This window comes from Schistocerca americana, chromosome 3, assembly GCF_021461395.2.
Source record: "Schistocerca americana isolate TAMUIC-IGC-003095 chromosome 3, iqSchAmer2.1, whole genome shotgun sequence".
Classification (NCBI taxonomy): domain Eukaryota; kingdom Metazoa; phylum Arthropoda; class Insecta; order Orthoptera; family Acrididae; genus Schistocerca; species Schistocerca americana.
In genome coordinates, this window is record NC_060121.1 from 183529218 (window position 1) to 183548039 (window position 18822).

Consider the following 18822-nt stretch of genomic DNA (forward strand, 5'->3'; position numbering starts at 1 on the left):
CTTGAACAAGCATTGAGGTGTGAGCGGGAGCATTATCATAATGCAATTTCCATCAGTGGTTTTGCCACAAGTCTGGTCTTTTCTTCAGGTAGCTTCATGCAAATGATGCATAACATCCAGGTAGTTTTCCTTATTGACCATACGACCATCACTCATGATGCACTGTCCCATTGTAATAGAAGAAAACAGTGAGAAGAACCTTCACATGTGATCCAGCTTGTCGAATTTCTTTTGGTCTTGGTTCTTCAGGCAGTTTCCATTGGGATGGCTGGGCATTGGTTTCAATGTCTTACCCAAGTATCCATATTTCGTTATGTGTTATGGAGCTTCTTTAGAAATACTGGATCATTGTCAACTTCATTCAGCAATTCCTGAACAATGTGTGCACATCATTATTTTTGGTTAATTTGGAACAATCTTTGCACCTACTTGTTTCATGCTGGAAAAAAAAGGAAAAAAAAAAAAATGGTTGTCATGAGCCAGGGGATATGCTGACGTCATCAGCAATCACTCTGATTATGATTCGGCAAGTTTTCAGGACTGTTTTCTTTACTACTTCCACTTTGTCATCAGTAATTGATTTGCTAGGGTGTCCTGGGTAGTCATCATTTTCGACGCCTCTCGACTCTCTTTGAAATATTTATACCACTCGGATACTCTGTCTTACTCATAGTAGATAAGGCGTCAACATTTTGAATGCAGTGCTGCACTTGACTCCCTCCCTCCCCCCTCCCCCAAAGCAAAATTTAATGCAAATTCTTTGATCCATCTCTTTCGAACATAAAAATTTGTCGAGCACTCGAAACTATGTATAACCTTTTCAACTGTCAGCAATAAACTAAATATTCAAAACGGGTGAAAATGCAAACATACATCAGGAACATGTGTACCAACAAGATTAAAAAAATCCTGAAAGTAGTGTGTATAAGCCCCACAAAATTGAAAAATTCCATTACTCATATAGTAATATCTGTGACAGTTACACACTCTCCATATTTTTACCTGCTGTAATTCTGCATTTATCTTTGTTTCTGCTGTCAATTGAAATATACACTGCATGGTAGATCTTGTTTTTACAGATGATTGTTAGTGATGAGCCTGTTCTTGATACAGAAGTCATTCCAGAAGTGCCTGAAACTATAGCAAATGGTGTACCTGAAACAATTGTCACAGTAAGTACAGTGTGGTTGTAGGGCTAGAAATACAATTGTAGCTTCTTCTTTCAAATACTGAAATAACTAAGTAAGTTAAATGAAATTAGAAAACCATCAAAATTGCATAGAAGTTTGTTTTTATTTTAATCTGATAGGTTTTGGACTTTAGTCCCTTATCAAACCATCCACATAATTCGTACCATAACACTATAATGTGTGTACACTGGCCACATTGCTGGTATGAGTTTCTAAGTGCAAGTGACTATTTGCATACAAGAGTCCAGTACTGGATGCAGCACTGGACTGTTGCATTCAAATAGCAACTTGCACTTAGCCACTCATACAAGCAATGTGGCCAATGTACACACCTTGTGGTGTTATGGTAGGACTTATCTGGATGCTGTGATAATGGACTAAAGCCAAAAACTAGTTGCCATTTAAACAAAAACAAATTCCCGTGCAATGTTGATTTCGTGATTCCATTAAATCATAACTTGCTGCCTATTGCTATCCAGCATGCTGACAGTGAGTAAATAAATTAGTCTAATAGTATGGAAATTACATACTCATCTCCAGACCTTGAAATATGCTCAACTCACATTTTCTGTATTACATCTGATGTTTGAGCTATACCCTGCAAAATATTTCATTTACTTACACAAATTTTGTTTGTTCTGCTCATAACTTCATCAAGAGGAACTGAAAGTGGGCGGGGGGGGGGGGGGGGAGATGTTGGCTTGTTGAACACATCAGGTTTTCCATAATTTTCCTGAATAACTTTTACACAAATACTAGATAACCAGTAGGAGAAGTAAAGGATACCACTAATCATAAAGTTGTGTTGAACAATTAAAAGGCACATGAAACAAGTGTGCAATAATTACTAATCTCTTGAGCAGTACCCTCGGTTGGATCTATCATACTAACTGAAACCATTCTTACACACACACACACACACACACACACACACACATATATAATTTATTTAGCTACAAAATCATGTTCATGATATGGGATACATCTCATAACTATTGTTCGATAAGCATGTACCTTTTTACGTTGCAGTAGTTTCCTATTTTAATGCGAATGCAGCCAAAAGGACAGTATGTCTGTGGCACAGCTATAGGTACCCACATGGCACCGTCCTGTGCCATCCTGTTCAGTGGTTGTTAGCGGAAACCTTACTAGCTTCCCAAAACCCCTAGTCTGCTTCAGATTCATTGATAATATCTTCATAATCTGGACTTGCAACCAAGACACCTTATCCCCATTCCTTCAAAACCTCAATACCTGCTGTCCACTTCACCTGGTCCTCCGCAGCCCAGTGTAAAACTTTCCTGGACATTGACATCCTCTTCTCTGATGGCTCCATCCATACCTCATACCTCTGTCCATATGAAACCCACCAACAGTACGTGCATTTTAACAGCTGGCATTCCTTCCACACAAAAAAATCCCACCCATGCAGCCTGGCCACCCAATGACGGCAGTAACAAAAACTCCCTTGCCCAGTACGGTGAGGGTCTCATTGAGGCCTTCACAGAGAGGCACCAACCCAAGACCTAGCTCCTAAACAGATTTCTGTGCCATTTTCCCACACACACCCCAATGCTCTCACCTCCCCCAAGAACCAGCTACAAAAGAGTGCCCACTTCGTCACACAATACAATGCCAGACTGGAATAACTGAACCAAATCCTTCATCAGGACTTCATCTGTCATCATGCCCCGAAATGAGGGACATCCTATCCAAGGTCCTTCCCGCCCACCCTAAATCATGTTCCATCATCCACCCAACCTCCATCCACCCAAGAGGGTCCAGTTACGACTCCCTTTTTCCAAGCAATCTATAAGGATTGTTATGTAGAATCCCAAAAAACAGAGGTCATCACCTTAACAGTGGACAAAATGGTCTTTGCCTTCTTTGGTGCACATACACCAACCTGTGTCCATTGTTTTGATTGCCGTTTTGACGCTGGTGTGTAATGATGGAGCCAGGTTTCATAAACAGTCACAGATCAGCAGAAAAAGTCTTGCAGAGTGTGATTAAACGATGCCACATATCTTGAAATGTTGTGCCGGATGTACTTATACTTGACTGTGAGCAATCGTGGCACCCACCAAGCACACAGCTTCTTCATAGACAGTTCTGCATGGAGGATATTGTGCTCTCACTCATTTGAGATACCTGCAGTCTATGCAATCGCACAAATTTTTATTCAGCGGTCTTGCATTACCATATGGTGGATTTTGCCAATGGTTTCCTTTGTGGTGACCTCAATTGGATGGTCAGAGTGCACTTTGTATTAGATGATTGTGCGACCACATTTCAGTGCAGTAATCCAGAAGTAAGAAGTCTTCAACGATTGTGCAGAATCAGAGTGAACTTCATCTAATTCTGTTTATATTTGTACAGGGTGTACACGACCCGGGAGATCCGGCAAAAACCCAGGAATTTTTTCATCCGGGAGAAAACCGGGATAAAGCCGGAAATTTTTCGGAATTCCGGGAATTTTTCAGATTTCCAGGAATTTTTCATTGTTTTAGTTTTCAGTTAAATTTTTCTGATTTTGACGGATAAGAACCAATACTCTAACAAAGGATATTACTGTATCTTGCTTCTGCATAATAATATTGCAGCAACAAAACATGAACAAGAGAAAAAAAAAACGAAAATAAAACTTAAGTTGCAGAAGAAATACGCCATATACAACAATAAAACACAGTGCTCATACAAGCATTTGCCAACTGCAAAGTGTGTCAAAGGCTTTGGGAAGATTATGCAATGCTTCCTAACAACAAATTGTCTCCGATGAGTGTAACGTCACAATTGTTTACTTTAGATTTGTTTGAGCAGTTCGGGCGGGCTCTTGTGCATGTGCAGTTGAGTCGCGTATGAGAAGTACCTTCTCCCGCTTCTGGCTACAGACGTGTGGTTGGGGGCCACTATCTAATATTGCTCCGGTTCAGAAATATCGGAGATCCGGGGCTGATCCACAGAACAGTCCGAATTGTAGTGGGGAGTCTCCAGGTGACCCGTATTTACGTTTAGTAATTTTGCTGTTTCCTCTTCATTTATTGCTCTCACATCAAATGAAAACAAAACAGATATCTATGTCCGTGAGCTATCAAATGAATTAAAATACGTTCGCATAATTACAGAAGGCTAAAATATGTTATTAGTTTCAGGTTTTATCTCCACCTTTCGGACGGTCAAGCATTGATCGCCTTGCAGAACAATGAAGTTATTTTTGTTGGTTTGCTAAAGAAATTTGGCTTTTATTAATCTTTTCTGCTGGGGCAGTCAATTTATTTGCAACAAAGTGTTTAATTCCATACTATGGGGTAGTTTCAACTGTTCGCTGCATTTAAAAAAGTGCATGTTTTCATCTTCTAGCTCGTATGGCATTATGCCATAATAAAAAACCAAACATGAGGTAATACAGCACCGGTACTCAAGAAAATTTACATCCGAATCTGGACATACGAATGTGCACTTTAAGCCGAATTATGCATTGTAGTATGGTTCACGAAATTCTGATGTTCTTGGAGTGTCCTCTGATGTCTTGTTTCTTTTATGACATAGTGTAAGATCTTTTAATGTTTTACACCTACAAACGTACAGGCTTCCTGCATCATCGTAGCTGCGCAGTGCGGTGACGCCTGTTTCTGGCACTCTCTGGCAACTACTGAAACGAATGTATTTCTAACAGGTCACAGGAAAATATTGCGAATGTTTGTTTGAAAAGTGTTACTTTCAAAGTAAATTTTCTTTTATGCAAGATGAATTATGTGCGAGAATGTACGATGAATTTCTTAAATCATAGAGTGTTTGACTCTCCTTTAAAAATGAAGTCTTTGAGGACTTACATTTAGAAAAATTTTGAGCTCAGAAGATCAGATATTTATTATTTTACTGACACATTTGTGTGGTGTACCTTAAAGTGTAACATGCACAAAAAAAATCAACATTGTATGTGAAAGCTTAGCTTCTCTTGCAGCTTATTAATCTTAGAGACCAATATTGCATGTGAAAGTTTTGCTTTTCTTGTAGTAACACTGTGTGTGTTAATTTAAACCATTATCTTTTCCTTTTTGTATGTATGCGCTACTTAACAGTGATATTGCTATTGGCTGACTACATCACATGTCCTTCGCTAGAAGATTTTCTGTCATCGGCTGGTGAGATCATGTGACGAGCTATGACTGGCTACAAAAGTGCATTGCAATCCTGATTTCAGTGCTTCTGAAAGTAACATGCAGCATTTGGTGGAATTTAAATTTACACTTTCGTAATACAAAATATGCAGCGTACATGTTGCTGCCCATCAAAGATCTTTCCAAAACGTGGTTTTTTTTTACTGAGTTTGATTTTTTTAAAGATCCGGGAAGTTCTACGCCGGTGTATAAATCCAAGGATTCATAAGTCTTACAGTTCCAAGAAAAAGTGTATTTTCACACGGGAGAAAGTGTAATTTTAACCGGGAAAGCTGGGAAAAATCCGAGAATTTTTTTTCTTGTCCGCGTATACACACTGTTGTACGACAGTCCAGCCCTTCGAACTTTTTGTTTGATAACAATGTGAAACTCAGTTTTCTCCATTTTCAATCACAGTTGACTCACTGACCAATATCGACAGATATTGATAGTGTATTACACACTGTACATTGTTGAAATTCTTTATACGATCCTTGGAATAATCCAGAGGTGCAACAAAAATGTTCAATTTTGTTTCATGGAAATTTACTGGACTTTATGAAACCACCATCATAAAGGTAAAGTGACAACACTGTCCTATCTTTCAGAACTACTTTGTGCAAAATTCATAGCATTTTCCCATAAGTTTAGTAAACACAACAGATATACATAAGACATTTTATTCATCAATAATATATTCTTCTTCACTATTTACTTCAGTTTGCCAATGCTGGGGTAACTCTTTGATTCCACAACTGTAGAAACTGCATGGCTTTGAGACGACAAACTCGTGGGGCCATGTTTGGAGTGCATTTTCAACAAGAAAGGAAGTCTCTTGAAGGTTATTTGAGAGAGAGCAAAAAAGATGAAAGTCTGAGGGTGCAAGATCTGGTGAATAAGATGGGTGCGAAATGACTTTCCAACCCAGCTCCTCTGTAATGGTTTCTGTCTGTCAAGCAGAATGCGGGCGAGCATTATCTTGGAGTAGCTTCTCTTCACGAAATCTTCCTGGTTGTTCTTGGATTTTGTCTAAAGACATTCAGTTGTTGTTGGTAAATGTCAGCAGTGATGGCTACACGTTGGGGAAGGAATTCTTAATACACCACTCTGTCGCTGTTCCACCAAATGCATAACATTATCTTTTCTGAATGCATGCAGGTCTTTGTATGAGGAGTTGCTGCCTTGTTTGAAATTAAACCATTCCTTTCTTTTCCTTATGTTAGCATAAAAACACCATTCCTCATCATCAGTGACAATACGTGATAGGAATGGTAGGGGTTGTTCACAAGCCAATTGATGACCAGAAAGCAGAGATGCTTGTGAATTTGCCTTAGAGCATGCGGTACCTTAGTTTAGAGCCTTCCGTAGTGCATGCAAATGTTGCATGATGTGGAATAATTACAGTTCATCAGATTTGACAGTTCTTGAGTACACTGATGGGGAGCGTAGTGGATTAACGCATTTAGACTATCTTCATGAAACCCCTAAATGTAGAGTCTTTAATGTCGAAACAATCCTCCTTGAAAGCATTTTCTTGCTGTGCTCTGTCCAGTAACATTATCCCCATACGCAGCGCTAATTTTTGTGGCTGCCTCCAATGCTGTCACCCCTCTTTTGAACTTAAACAGAAGAATATGTCGCAAATGTGCAGATTTCTCCACTTGGCGCTCCGTTTTCCAGTGTCTACAGCTCTACTCGGTATCTCCAAATGACAAAATGACAGTATGTAAACACAAATAGCAAAATAAAAAATGACAATTGATAAATAAACCTATAACAACTGGAATATCAACATTATAAACAAAAACTCTATGAACTTGTGCACCAATGTAATATTAGTTCAATTCTCGGGGGAGGCAAGAGAGGCATGTTGTAAGGACAGGGCACAGAGACCCCATAGTGAGAGGGATCCGCATTGGTGACAGAGTATTCAGAAAATAGACCATAAAATTGAAACAACAGGTAGTTGCTGAATGTATTGTTAGTAATGCTGAAAAGACTGCAAAGAAGTGGGACAAGCTCTCAAAATGCAGAAAAATATAGCTGTTTAAGGAATTAATGGGCTATGTGCAAGTAAATATTATAGCATAATGTAGAGAAAAAGATAAGTTTTCATTGGAAGTGGGTAACCAAATGATGAAAGTGGACTGGACTATCCACGTCCTTCCTATGTGTGTTAGGACAGTGAGGGAATCATTTTGAATACCCATTATGGTGAATATCTGTCTATGTACAATTTTGGTAAACATTTTTGGAAAGCAGTGATCAATTAATTGTTATATTTTGATTAAAGTTCAGTCTTGATCACGTCATGTATGTTTTAATGATACAGGTAACCGGTTTCGGTTCTTTTTACAAAACCATCATCAGACTCATGGCTCCTTAGGATGGTAGGCGGAGCTCTCCTCGCTGCTACGCAGTCAACTGATCAGTTGATCAGTTGACTGCGTAGCAGCGAGGAGAGCTCCACCTACCATCCTAAGGAGCCATGGGTCTGATGATGGTTTTGTAAAAAGAACCGAAACCGGTTACCTGTATCATTAAAACATACATGACGTGATCAAGACTGAACTTTAATCAAAATATCTGTCTATGTAGTTGAGTGGACGGCATGTCTGACTTTTATACAGGGGACCTGTGTTCAATACCCAGCAGTATTTTACAAGAGATTTTTTCTTGTTGGAAGGACTGGATGAAAGGGCACTCAGTCATATGATGCCATTTGAGTATTTAAGTGCGTGAGAAGTAGCAGCACCAAGGCTGAGAAACTGGAAGTGGCTGGGAGAGTGATGTACCAACGCTGTGCACCTCCGTACCGCATTGGAATAAAGATGTTGGCAGAGAACCACTCACTAGGCAGTTAGGACTTAACACTTCGGAACCGGACACTTAGAAGAACATTGGGCCTAGGAAACTGGCCATCTATGTCGTTATTTAAAGCATTACTGGCACACGTGTAGTTAAGAATAACATGTACTAAAAAAGACAAGCTCCGTGATATATTTTTCATATTTGCTTTATTTCTTTGATAGATTACAAATTTTAAATAATGAAAGAAAGTATTACCATCCTTCCAAGAAGAAAGTGAGAGGTGAGTTGTTGAGCAATTTCTTCCTCTTTAGATTCCAAAACTTCTTGCTCGCTCAATGAACATGACGTATTTGTAGCAGAACTACAGTGAACTGCGAAACCTAACAAGTACACACATGAAATTACGTCAGTGTGATCGTATCTGACCAGCCATTTGTGACAGCAGCTGTTATGTTAGCCAGTGTTTCTTTTGAAATAGGTTAAGAAATAGACAACAGCAGGCAGAACCAGTCAGGGGACATGTAGTGAGATGTATGTACATTATTCTTATGTGAAATGAGTCAAATTTCCAGAGAAAATCATGGCCCGACCTGTTCTTGAGTGCAGTCTTTTTAGCGCAAAGTTATGGCCCAAGTTATGCTTGGGCTTGGTCTCTGGAGCGGTAATGGCCCATCAGAATCAGTATGTGGAGCTGGCATATTGCAGTAAATTGAAACATAACAAATTATTAGGAAATATTATGTTTCTGAATGTTAAAATTGCAAATAAAGCTTATTTGAAGTTAGAAATGTAATAGAGTTTTTGTGTCCGACATTAAAAATCACATCTACATCTGCATGGTTACTCTGCAATTCACACTTAAGTGCCTGGCAGAGGGTTCATCGAACCATTTTCATACTACTTCTCTACCATTCCACTCTCGAATGGCGCGTGGGGAAAAGGAACACCTAAATCTATCTATTCGATCTCTGATATCTCTTATTTTATTGTGATGATCATTTCTCGCTACGTAGATGGGTTTCAACAAAATATTTACGCATTCAGAAGAGAAAGTTGGCGATTGAAATTTCGTAAATAGATCTCGTCGCAAAGATAACCGCCTTTGTTTCAGTGACTGCCGCCCCAACTCGCGTATCATATCAGTGACACACTCACCCCTATTACGCGATAACACAAAACAAGCTGCCCTTCTTTGCACTTTTTCGATGTCCTCCATCAATCATACCTGGTAAGGGTCCCATACCGTGCAGCAGTATTCCATCAGAGGACAGGAAGTTGTAATGTAGGCAGTCTCTTTAGTGGGTTTGTCGCATCTTCTAAGTGTTCTACCAACAAAGCACAGTCTTTGTTTCGCTTTCCCCACAATATTATCTATGTGGTCTTTCCTATTTAAGTTGCTCGTGATTGTAATTTCTAGGTATTTAATCGAATTGACAGCCCTTAGATTTGTGCAATTTATCGTATGCCCAAAATTTGTCGGATTTCTTTTAGTACCTATGTGGATGACCTCGCACTTTTCTTTGTTTAGTGCCAATTGACACTTTTCGCACCATACAGAAATTCTCTCTAGATGATTTTGTAATTGAATTGATTGTCTGATGATTTTACCAAATGATAAATTACAGTGTCATCTGCAAACAATCTAAAGGGGCTGCTCAGATTGTCACCTAGATCATTTATGTAAATCAGGAACGGCAGGGGCCCTATGACACTACCTTGTGGAACACCATATATCACTTCTGTTCTACTCGATGGTTTACCGTCTATCACTACGAACTGTGACCTCTCTGAGAGGAAATCGTGAATCCATTGACACGGTTGAGACGATACTCCATATGCACGCAATTTGATTAATAGTCGCTAGTGAGAAACGGTACCAAATCCTTCTGGAAATCTAGGAATATGGAATCGATCTGAGGTCCCTTGTCGACAGCACTCATTACTTCATGGGAATAAAGCAGGATTTTTATAACACATTTTGATAAATACTATCCTTGTAAGTTGAATTTTCGCAATAAATGATTGTGTAACTCATTTGTAAGAAGAATGTAATAATTTCAATTACAAAGAAGGCAAGTGGAATAGTACCACACTATCAGTTTAATAAGTCATGCCTGAAAAAGCTGACATGAATTATTTTCAGAAGAAATTGAAAACTGGTAGAAGCCTGGGGAAAGGTCAGTGGTGTCTCTGGCGAAATATAGGAACATGTAAGGCAATACTGCCACTATGTTTTATCGTAAAAGATACGTTAAAGAAAGGCAAACCTACATTTGTATATTTGGAGAAAGATTTTGACAGTGTGGACTGAGATACCCTCTTTAAAATTCTGAAGGTAGCAGGGAGAAACTGCAGAAAGCGAAAAGCTATTTACAGATTATGCAGTAACTTGGCTGCAGTTATAAGAGTTGAGGGGCACGAAAGGGAAACAGTAATTTAGAGGGGAGGGAGACACGGTTGTAGCCTGTCGCCATTAGTTTTCAATCTCTACCATGAGTTAGTAATAAAGAAAACTGAGGAGAACTTTTGGCAGTGAATTAAAGTTCAGAGAGAAGAAATAAAAACTTTGAGGTTTGCCGATGACAGTGTAATTCTGTCAGGGACACCAAAGGACTTGGAAGAGCAGTTGAATGGAATAGATAGTGTCTTGAAAGGAAGATGTAAGATGATCATCAACAAAAGTGAAACAAACATAATGGACTGTAACTGATCAAAACGAATTGGAGTAGGGAATGAGACACTGTTTGGACAGCAAAACAACTGATGGTTGAAGTAGAGAGGATATAAAATGCAGAATGGCAATAGCACAAGAAGCATTTCTGAAGAAGGGAAATTTATTAATATCAGAGTTAAAGTTTGAGTCTCGGCCCGGCACAGTTTTAATCTGCCAGGAAGTTTCACTAATTTAATTGTTGGTAAGTCTTTTCCAAAGATGTTTGTCTGGAGTAATAGACTTGTACAGAAGTGAAACATAGGTGATAAACAGTTCAGAGAAGAATAGAGCAGGAGCTTTTGAAATGTGTTGCCACAGAAGAATGTCGAAGCTTGGGCAGGTAGATAGAATAACTTATCAGGTGTTTCTGAACCAAATGGGAAAATGTAATAAATTAATGGTTCAACTTAACTAAAAGAAGGGGTAGGGCACATCCTGAGGCATGAAGAAATCACCAGTTTCGGGGGGAGGGGGGGGGGGCAGGAATTGCAGTGGGAGGTCGCGGGATGAATACAGTAAGCTCACTCAAATGGGTGTAGGTTGAGGTTGCAGTAGTTATTCAGAGATGATAAGCCTTCCCCGGGATAGGGCAGAATGGAGAACTGCACTAAACCAGTCTTCGACTGAAGACCACAACAGCAGCATAACTCATTAGTCAGTGGAAATATGGAGAATAAACTGCATCAAACCAGTCTCAGGACTGAAGACGACAACAACAACAACAACAACAACAACAACAACAACATATCAGTAATCATTTGTACAGCAAATGTTGCTAAACTATAACACTTCATTAATTCTAGAAGCTGGGCTTCATAATTACGATTGTCATCTATCTGTAATTCCAAATTCTTAACACTTTCTATTTCTTTCTTGGTTGTGTGTAACTATTTTTATAGTTGTGCAGTTACCTGAGAATTTCTAAGTTTTTTTAAGGGCACAAAGGCAAATTGTCATAAGCACTTATGTCATAAACTTAGAACACTAATACGAGAAAAAATTTAAAAGCCACTACACGTTAAGCCCAATCCATGGAAGGAAAGAGAGCTAAGAACAAGGACTTCCTCTTGGAAAAAGGTCCACAAAAGATGCTATAGAGATAGCAGATGTCCCAAACTAAACATCAAATGTCCTTCGCCATATTGCTATGACTGATAAAAAGTAAAAAAGGTCAATAACGTGTGCATCATTCGTTAAAACAGCCGATAACTCAGACAGCAAACATACACTACAAGGGAAGTGTTTAAAGAAAGTGCATTTGGTCAGGAAACAGTGAACCATCACAGATTGACGACAGTGAGTGCACCACCTAACCAATGCCAATAGCTAAATCAACAGAGCCCAATATGCAACATAGTTAAAATGATTCCCTCATGGCGCAAGGGCTGAGAGGAGGTCGGCCAAGCTCCAGGGAGAGTTTTAATTCCCCAAAGCTTCTTCTCAGGAAGAGAAGACCAGTGGTGATGCCAAAATGACACCACCTGCTGACAGACGGGAATTGGAGATCATCGGAAGGAATGGAAGAGCTAGCAGGCCAAGGTAGGGGGACTGCAGCCTTGGCAGCAGAGTCAGCAACCTCATTTTCCGTCAGATCGGTGTGACCAGGAGCCCACATCCACAGCGGGTCCCTCAAGAGCAAGCAAGTGGAAGCTTTCTTGGACCCTCTGCACTAAGGCATGGACTGTGTACAGCACACAGAGGCTCTGAAGGTCAGGGAGAGTATCGGAGGAGGTGACACAATTGAAAAGCCTGTGTCACTGCGTGTACTATCATTGCCTGGTACAGGGCAAAGAGCTCTGCTGTAAATATTGAGCAGTGTTCTTTAGGCCGATACCAAAAATGGTCAGTGACAATGATGAAGGCACGTTTGACACCACTGTCACTGTTAAGAGCCATCGGTGTACATGAAGGTGCTATTGCTAAGTTGCCTGTTAAGGTCAAAAACCCTACAACGATAGATCGAAGCTGGAGTAGTGTGTTCAGGAAACCAATGAAGTCAAAGGTGAATGTGGGCCACCACATGAAGTCAAGGTGGTGAAGGATTCACACCCTTTGGGAACATGGCAGGTAGCGAGAAGTTGAGGTACCAGAGCAATAGCCGAGAGCAAACTCTGGGAGGTAACAGAGGAGGAGGACGTGCCCCATACTGGCAGTGAAGGGAGTTGTTGAAAAAGGAGGCATAGGATGGGTAGTTGGGCATGACAGACAAACAGCATGTGTATCCAGTGAGGAGAACTTTGTCAGTGTGACAGTGGTAGAGACTCACAAGTGGGTTAGTGTAAAAGGTGCCAATGGCCAAACAGATTCCACAATGATTGATTGTGTCTAGATGGCATAAGATGGAAAGATGTGCAGATGAATAAACAGAACACTCGTATCTAGTTTAGAATGGACAAGGGTTTGGTACAGACAGTGGAGGGTGCTCCGATCCACTCCCCAGGAATTACCACTTATGACACATAGGACATTGAGGAACCAAGTACAGTGGGCGGCCAGGTAAGACATGTAGGAGGACCATGAAAGTTTTCTAAAACGCATCAGCCCCAGGAATTTCTTAGTTTCAGCGACTAGAGAGAACAGGCCCAAGATGTAAAGACAGTGGAAGAAACCTATTGCACCACCAGAAATTCACTCAAACAGTTTTGTCAGTGGAAAAGCAAAAGCCATTTTTGATGCTACATGAGTAAAGACAATCGAGGTATTGCTGAAGATGGTGCTCAAGGAGACAAGCCCGTGGAGAACTGCCATAGATTGCAAAGTCATTGACAAAAAGGCAACCGGAGATGCCTGGTGGGAGAAGGCCATAGTAGGATTAATGGATGTAGCAAAGAGGATAATGTTCAGGATGGACCCTTGAAGCATTCTGTTCTCCTGTATGATGATGTTTTACAAGGCTGAACCCCCACATACTTTGAAAATGCAGTGTTTTAAAAATTCCTAAAAGAAATGGGGTAAGTGGCCTGGGAAACCCATAGGTATAGAGTACATAGGATACCAGTCGTACAGAACATGTTGCATGCTTTCTCTAAATCAAAAAACGTAGCCAAAGTCCGGTATTTCTGCTGAAAACCATTCCTGACATGGGTTGACAAACGGACGAGATGGTCAACTGCAGAATGACATGCTCGAAATCCACATCATGCAATGGTAATTAAATTATAAGATTTGAGCCATCATACCAACTACCCATGAAAGATAGTTCCATCTCCTTGCAGCCATAGCTGATGAGAGGAATGGGGCAGTAGCTAGAAGGGAGGTGTTTGTCCTTACCGGGCTTAAGTATGGGTATGACAGTGGCTTCATGCCAGTGTCCGGGAAACATGCCATCTGTCCAAATGCACTTGTACGTGTGAAGAAGTAAGTGCAAGAAAGTGTGTACCTGCAAGAGAAAGGTGCAGCAGCATCTGAATTTGATCATCATCTGGCCTTGGGGTGGAAGATCGGGATGAAGTGAGAGCATGATCTAGCTTCCTCTTAGAAAAGGTGGCATTGTAACATTCATGGTTCTGAGAGGAGAAGTATATTACCAGAGACTACTCCACTCATTTCAGAGGGAAGAAGATGGTGTGATAGTGGGCGGAGCTTGAAATTGCCTCAAAATACTGGCCTGTGTGCCCACAATTACGTCATCTGCAATGGTTAGGCCAGAAACTGGGGAATGAACCTTTGTCCCAGAGAGCCAGTGGAGGTTGCCCAATACAGTGGAAGAGGGAGTGAAACTGTGAAAAGAACTAAGAAATGAAATCCAACTAGCTGTTTTGCTATTCTGAGGAAAAGTGTTAATGTTTACTGAGTGTTTTAATAAATTATAATTCATGACACCTTAACAATTGATGTTCTCACTTGAAACAGTTATCCTAGTACCCCTGAAGGAATTATTTAATGAGATTAGCTGTACCGAAAGTTTGTTGGAAAAGGAAGGAGAGACTGAAACCTAATATAGTGGGCTGGAGGAATACCAACAAGGGTGTTATTAAATGTATTCTGCATTTTAAGACCGATCTGTGTTCTCACCCAGATTAATTCCTTAAGATAATAGTTTTTGAAATGAGTTATTACTATGCTACAAAATACGATGGCACCCATAGTTCCCGTATATACAAGATGGCGAAAAATTCGCACACTCGGACTTTGTACCATGAATCTTCACATACTAGCATTACAAAAACGTCTGTCACAAAATTTTGTACTGCACATATTTCCAGCAGTAAATGGATGTTAAAGATTGCAAATCTGGCAACACTGTAATCACACATATGGTAACTATCTCTGTCAGTGTGGAGAATTAGTGTTGTGCAGTTGGTGCAGTGGATAGCGTTTTGAGTTAGCATGCTGGACATCAAGGATTTGATTCTGGGTCAAGACGTATTTGTTTTTGTTTGCCAAATGTAGTCTGCGTGGTACGGTATCTGGCATCTTAATGATCGTACAGCTATTACAGTGGGTTGTCTACAAAACATTTGCACTTATGTGCTACGGACACAGAAATGGAAGTACAGTTGTTTTGATTGGTCAGCTTTTAAAGATACCTATTGCATGTCATGGATGCGAACTGTTTCGCACCACTGCACCTGTGTACGTTCTCTCTATGGTCCCATCGATTAGTATCAATTATTATTCTTGCCACCATCAGATCCATTTAATTTCATTAGGGCCTTACATCACCAGTAGCATTAGCAATGTGCTTTGCAAATAATTTCCAAACTTGGTTACCATTTCTACGTATTAGCACCATGGGACAACTAATTATGCGTGTCAACATTGAGTCAGATAAAAGCATGCTGTCCATTAAGTCTCCATGCATTGCTGTTGTTGTTGTTGTTGTTATAATTGTTGTTGTTGTTGTTATTATTATATTATTATTATTTTATTATTATTATTATTATTATTATTATTATTATTATTGAAGGAAATTTGGAAACACCATGTCCATTATCATTATGGAAATAGTAATTTTCAAACAAACCTTTCGCAATTGGAAACAAACAAAAGCTGTAAAAGAGATGATACGCGTTAGATGGAACAGCCCGCTGCGACCAAAGGCGCATTTATACTGAATGCGCTATTCACTGTACAGGTACTAAAAACTAGCAGAGTAACGTACCTGTCATAAACACCATGTATATTCTTATACACATCATATTTTCTTCTTTGGTTATTCTAAAACAGTGTGGCAGATGTATAGCATACACAACCTATATATATGTGAATATACTTCCAGTCTTTGGTGCATCTGATGACCAGATAATTTGTTTTGTCGTCTGGAGCTTCACTCTGAGGAGGCAGATTCTTTCCTTTCACTATCGCATGACAGAGATCGTCCACGAACTCACCTTACTCCAGTTACTGAGGAAGCTGTTCTGGAGATCATACACCAAGAATGTTAGCGAAGTACATGTTGCATAACAGGGTAGCTGCATGTCTCATAATGTACGGTCATTGACATGCTGCTCATGCATGGGTTGCACACCTATCATTATTCTTTAACATAACACCTGCATTGTGAGGACCACTGCTTGTAGATGCAATTCTGTGAATAGTTTCAACAACAGATAGTCAATGACGACTTCGTACTCACTGTAATATGATCAGATGAAGCAGTGTTCACTCATGAGGCTGTCTTCAATAGGCACAGAGCCCATCATTGGTGTGACATAAACTCACACGTCACTCGTGATCCTGGAAATCAAGTTCATTTTGGCATCAGTGTCTGGGCCAGAATATTGGAAAGCTGGAGTTAGGGTCTCTACTTCTTGTCTGACCAATTGACTGCATGAAGGTATCACACATTTCTCTCAAACCATTTGCCTGATGCACTGGAAGATATTCCACTTCATGTTCATCAGAGGTTCTTATGAAATGGTGCACCTCTACACTTTGGAATTAATGTGGGCCGTTATTTAGGCAGAACATTTCCAGGGAAATGACTTAGATGGGAAGGTCCAGTTGTATGGCCTCTACATTCACCTGACCTAAATCCCGTTGATTTCTTGCTGTAGGGACACTTGAAGGAGCACATGTGTTCTACTCCACTGACACATGTGGAAGAATAGGTAGCACGTTTTAATGCTGCTCTTCTATCTGTGGATGCAGCCATGTTGTGAAGAGTCCAGAGGTGTATGATCTAGCAGGTCATGCAGTGTTGGATGTGCAGGGGGTGTTGCTTTGAGCATGTGCTCTGAGAGCAACATATTCTTTTGTAAACGTCATGTGGTCAGTAATATGGAAATCGTTATTGTCGCTGGTTGGTAACGTGTTACATCTGAGCGAATGTACTGCACATAGTATAAATGAATTGTAGGTGTTAAGTAATTTAACTGTGCAATCATCTTTAGCATCTCGAAATTGACATTGTTCTTATAGTTATTCTTTCCCATGACAGTCATATGCATCAACTATTTCTGACCTGTGCGACCATGTTTCTGTTATGTTCACCATTACAAAACAATGTACTATGTGTGGCTTAAGAAACGGTGCATATTACACTATTGTGTGGCAGAATGAAATTGGCAAAGAAAAAAAAAGAAAGAAAAAAAATACGCCTTGACCCAGAATCAAACCTGTGGCCTTCTGCATGCTAATCCAAAATGCCATTCACTGCACTATCTGCACAGCAGTACTTCTATATGTTAACAGAGGTAGTTACCACATGTGTGACTGCCAAATTGTCTATCTGTAACATCCGTTTGCTGCCAGAAATATCTGGAGGATGAAATTTTATGAGAGACATTTTTGGTTTGCTAGTATGTGAGGAATCATGCTGTGAAGTCAGTGTGTGCAAATTTTTCTTCATCTGGTATGGATAATTAATACTGGTATTAAATTAGTGTGTTTGTCACCATAAGCCCCTTTTTTTTCTGCACAACACGTTTTCTTCCGTGATGCACATGTTAAAATATAGTATTGCTTTCACACATGTGTTAACTTGTATCGAGACTGTTCACAAATCTTAGTTGAAATAAATAAATAAATAAATAAATAAAAATTGTATTAGAAATCTTACCACATCCACTGTACAGGTCAGACCTATTGATAGCTTTGAACAAGATGCAAGTGTTATGGAGATGCTCAGGGAACTGAAGAGGGAATTTCTGGAGGACAGGGCTGTACTTTTCGAGGAACACTATTGAAAAAATTTAGAAAACTGGCAATTGAAGCTGACTACAGAATGATTTGGTGCCTGCAATATACATTGTGCATAAGGACCACGAAGATGAGAGAAATTAGGGCTCATAAACAGGCATATAGACAGTTGTTTTTTCCCTTGGGCTATTTGTGAGGGGAACAGGAAAGGAAATGACCAATAATAGTGGTATAGGTATCCTCCGCAATGCGCTGTAAGGTGGTTGCAGAGTATTCATGTAGATGTAGTACCAACAATCAAACTTATATTTAAAAATTTAAAGAAACCTCATCACATTTGCTAGTTTGGAAGTACAAAGACTTAACAAAATTCTATGTAGCAATGCCAGAGGAAAAGGAAATAATTTACATCACAAGGAAATACATGTCCTTTTCAGAAATGGGCAAAATTATTAAAGCAGAGTTTATATTGAAAAGCGGGCAATCAAAAAGATTGTCACTGAATGCTGTTTACATTTCATATAAATAAACTAAATTATCTTCTTATATAATGATTGCAGAGGGTTGTTATAAGGCTAATTATTTTCTTGAGTGAACTTATCAGATGACCTGTCATCTCTTTTTCCTACATAGGTTTTCTGTTGTTGTCTTATTGGGACATATCGTATAAAAGGTTCTCACCTTCCTTCCCTTGCCCACCCACTCTCCAACAATTACAGAAAGCTAGAGATTATCCTGTCTGTTTAAATATGTACTGTTTGTAGTTGGTGGTTAATAAGTTGATACTTACCTCCCATCACATATATTATACTGGTGTGCAAAACTTAAAGATGATATCCTCTTATTCCAAGAGCTGCTCCACCTG

At 39.7% G+C, this 18822-nt stretch overlaps 1 protein-coding gene across 3 annotated transcripts in view; it reads left to right on the forward strand.

Annotated features, from left to right (window-relative positions):
* Nucleotides 1-18822, forward strand: part of LOC124605611 (bromodomain-containing protein 8) — a 277718-nt gene that overhangs the window by 151018 nt on the left and 107878 nt on the right. For all 3 annotated transcript variants that reach the window (XM_047137415.1, XM_047137416.1, XM_047137418.1), the window contains exon 11: nt 1080-1172. In XM_047137415.1, coding sequence (XP_046993371.1) covers nt 1080-1172 — 93 coding nt within the window. The remainder of the gene's footprint in view (nt 1-1079; nt 1173-18822) is intronic.